This window comes from Alligator sinensis, unplaced genomic scaffold, assembly GCF_000455745.1.
Source record: "Alligator sinensis unplaced genomic scaffold, ASM45574v1 scaffold211_1, whole genome shotgun sequence".
NCBI lineage: Eukaryota > Metazoa > Chordata > Crocodylia > Alligatoridae > Alligator > Alligator sinensis.
The window spans coordinates 2,507,931-2,511,243 of record NW_005842024.1 but is presented as its reverse complement, the minus strand read 5'-3'; the positions used below and the strand labels follow the sequence as shown (position 1 = coordinate 2,511,243).

General features: G+C 49.0%; 1 protein-coding gene across 1 annotated transcript in view; it reads left to right on the top strand.

Moving 5' to 3' along the window:
* Positions 1–499: 499 nt before the first annotated feature.
* The window catches only part of SAP30 (Sin3A associated protein 30), a 9,790-nt gene continuing 6,976 nt past the window's right edge, over positions 500–3,313 (top strand). The window contains exons 1-2 of the mRNA XM_025202410.1: positions 500–571; positions 723–767. Coding sequence (XP_025058195.1) covers positions 500–571; positions 723–767 — 117 coding nt within the window. The remainder of the gene's footprint in view (positions 572–722; positions 768–3,313) is intronic.

Below are 3,313 nucleotides of genomic sequence, written 5' to 3'. Positions count from 1 at the left end.
CATGCCATTTAGGTAGTCAGAACCAAGTGTAGAATTTACATATATTTTAGGATACCTGTGTTCCTATACAAGGGATGAGAAGAGTTTAGATAACTGGAACTCACAACAGCTGGTATGCCAAGCATGGAGGACACCTAAGGTAGCCATTAGGAAATGTGGAACAGGGGGACATATCTGGAATCCGTCTTCTCCTGCGAAGTGCCTTCATGCATTTATCAACTGATTTCTTCCTTTGGATGCAGGTAACTGGCTTACTTTTTCATCACTCTTACACAGCTGGCAATGATGACAATCCACCCTTTATATTATACCTAGTGGTTTAAGCATGCACCCAGGAAGTGGTAGACCTAGTTATACTGCTTTACAGCCTGAGGAGTTTCAAATCTACTGGTATCTTTCTCACCTCCAGGAGAGTGCTCTAATCTTCTGCCCCTGCTGCTAAAGTAGGACTGTTGCATAGAAAGGAATGCAACATCATACGGCCATGAAAAGATAGCACATGACTCTGTCATCCAGTGTTGAATACACTATCTTGGAAGCCAAGAATGCAGGATGCATAGGGCCCAAGAGAGTAAGAAAGAAGGAACGTGACTCGGCACAGACAGATGAAATGTTTAACCAGGGTAAAGGGTTACCTGCCTATAAAAAGCAGCAGCCGCTAAACTGGGGGAATCCCTGAACTACTGAACAAATCAGAGCTAAAACTACCAGTGTAAAGACAGCCTGGGTTAACTTTTGCTGCTGCATCCATTCTAAGTTGGCTAAAGGTAAGGCTATCTCTTGCTCCTATGCTATCTAATGGCAATGTGTAGTAGTGATTGATTGCTGTGTTCTAATCATTTGTCTATGCAAAAGATAGGCGGCACCACCATCAGCTATGGTTTTGAATGAAAGCGATTGTGACTGTTAGAAATGCAAAACTCTAGAACTCTTGGTTCAGAGGTGATACCTTTTATTAGACCAACTAAGAAATCATAAAAAAAATCTCTTTTTCTGCAAGCTTTCTGGCGCACACGCCCTTCCTCAGGCTGAGGAAAAATAAAAGATGATAAAAAGTCCCCATAGGTAGAAAATAAACTTCATTTTTGCACAGAGGAAGCTGAAGGTGCAAGTCTGTTCCTCTGGGACCATGAAAGTGTCTTATGCTTTGTGCTGAACTTAATGCTATTGGTGTGATTTATGGGTAAGTGTACTCAGAGTAGGCCTCTTGAAATGAACCCTTGAGTCCCAAGTGGATTGAAATGTGTGATAGGTGTTGGTGATATTGGCTCAGCCTCTGTACATCCTTTGTATTGGTACATCTCTGGGCATGTGAAGTAACAAAACCGTAGGCACCTGCCTACCAAGCAAAAGCTTGAGACTGTGGACCATCACAGTCTCAAACAACAGTTATGCAGGTGGATTGCACTTTTGGATTTACATGCCTCAGTGTTTGTTTGAATCTGACCCTCTGAATCACAAGACAGATGCAAGTTTGATGTGGGATCATACCCATACTCTGTAAGACTGGGTTATAAAATCAGGTTAAGAAGTAGAAATTGAAACCGTTGTAACCCCTGAGTGCACAATGCACTGAGTCCGTATCTCCTTAAATTATTGGGTTTTGTCACACTCCCTATTTTGATTCTATAACTTTGAATATGCCATAATTCATACATTGAAATGTTTTCAATTAAATTAAACCATTTTCTTTGGCCTATGGCCTTTCCCGCTTTCTTAACTTGAAAGGAAGGGCTGACCAAAAAGGGCAGTGAGGTTGGAGTATTTTGTTTGTCAAATAAGTTATTTGACAAACAAAACACTCCAACCCCAGTGCAAATGTGCTTTGCAGGTGTCACAAGATCAATGCCCTTTTGTTGGAGGGGGGAGCTCTGCCTTGCAACTCTCCAAGAAGCAGCCTTATTTGGTCTCCCTGTCTTGAGAGGACCCCTAGAAGCCAGCCCCTAGGAGGAGAGCCTCTGACTTGGAGACCCTGGATCTTCTCAGTCTCCGGCTTCCTCAGTGATCCATAGCACCCACACCTCCAACAACTCCTTCCTTTTCATCAGCTCCCATGAAGGGGGGGTGGGAGTGTTCTTTTAAAGAGGGGTAGCTGAATGATGAGTGTCCCAACAGCACAGCAATCTCTGCTCTGGAACAGCCAGTCTCTATTGTGCCACACCAGTTCCCCCTGTTCTTCCTTTGACTCTGTTCCATCCTCCCTGAGACTATTCTTTTTCTCACTAATCTGTCTTCCCTGGGACTTTCTCCATCCAGCTTTATCAGAGCCTCACTCTTTCTCCTGAGGCCCAGTCAGCCACACTTCAATAGAAGTTACAGAACTGGTCACCTGGGCACACCACTCAGCCAGTACAATAAAAAATAAAGTAACGAGGAACCAATCAGGGAGCAGTCTCTGGGCCCTGCTGCCAGGTCCAGACTGCTATCTCTCCGCTGGGGTGAAAAGGACATATAGGTGTGTTGCTTATGAAGCTATTTACAAGATTTCTTTATAACAAAGTCTTCTCACAATGACCCCCTCCCCCCCAGATATTCCCAGTATGAACTACAGGCTAGAACTCAGCCAGTTAGCCTTTTCCCTCACAGCAAGCACATGAAAAAAATGGTCGGTCAAAGATTTACTCATCCCTTATGTGTGTGCGCGCGCGTGTAGAAGTATGGCGGGGGGAACTGTCTGGGGCAGGAGCTCCCCGCAGCGGGGCGGTGACAGCGAGCCCAGTTACTCCAACAGACGCTGTCCTCTGCCAGGGGAAACGCTGAAAAAAGATCCAGGGCAAAAGGCCGTCACGGAGCGCCAGGCTGCCAGCTTCTCGGGCAGAGAGCAGCTCGCCAGTGCTCAGACTGGCCCAGCGCCCCCGCCTTTTCCCCAGGCCCGGCCTACCGGCCCAGGGGAGGCCGCTGGGGCAGCGCAGCAACAGCTGCAGCGGGAGGAGGGAGGGAATGGAAGGGCCCGGGCGCTCCCCGGGGGGAACTGCCGCAGGTCCGCAGCCTCCGAACGGCCACAAAATCCTAACGGCTGCTCCGAGCCATTGTACGACAAACAGCGCAGCACAGCAACTCCCCGCGCATGCGCGTTGCGAACGGGACCAGAAGCCCGCGTCTCCTTTCCCCTCTGCAGCGAGCAGGGGGTGGGGGAGGGGAGGAGAGCGCAACCTCCAAAATAACCCCACCCCTCCCCGTTCTGTTCCTTGCCGCGCTCCGCAAAATGGCGGCGGTGCGCGTGGGGCACGCCGGGAGCGGTAGTTTCCCAGGCCTCCCCGCGGGCGGAGCGGGCGCCGCGGCGCCAACTACAGGTCCCGGCAGGCGGCGGGTG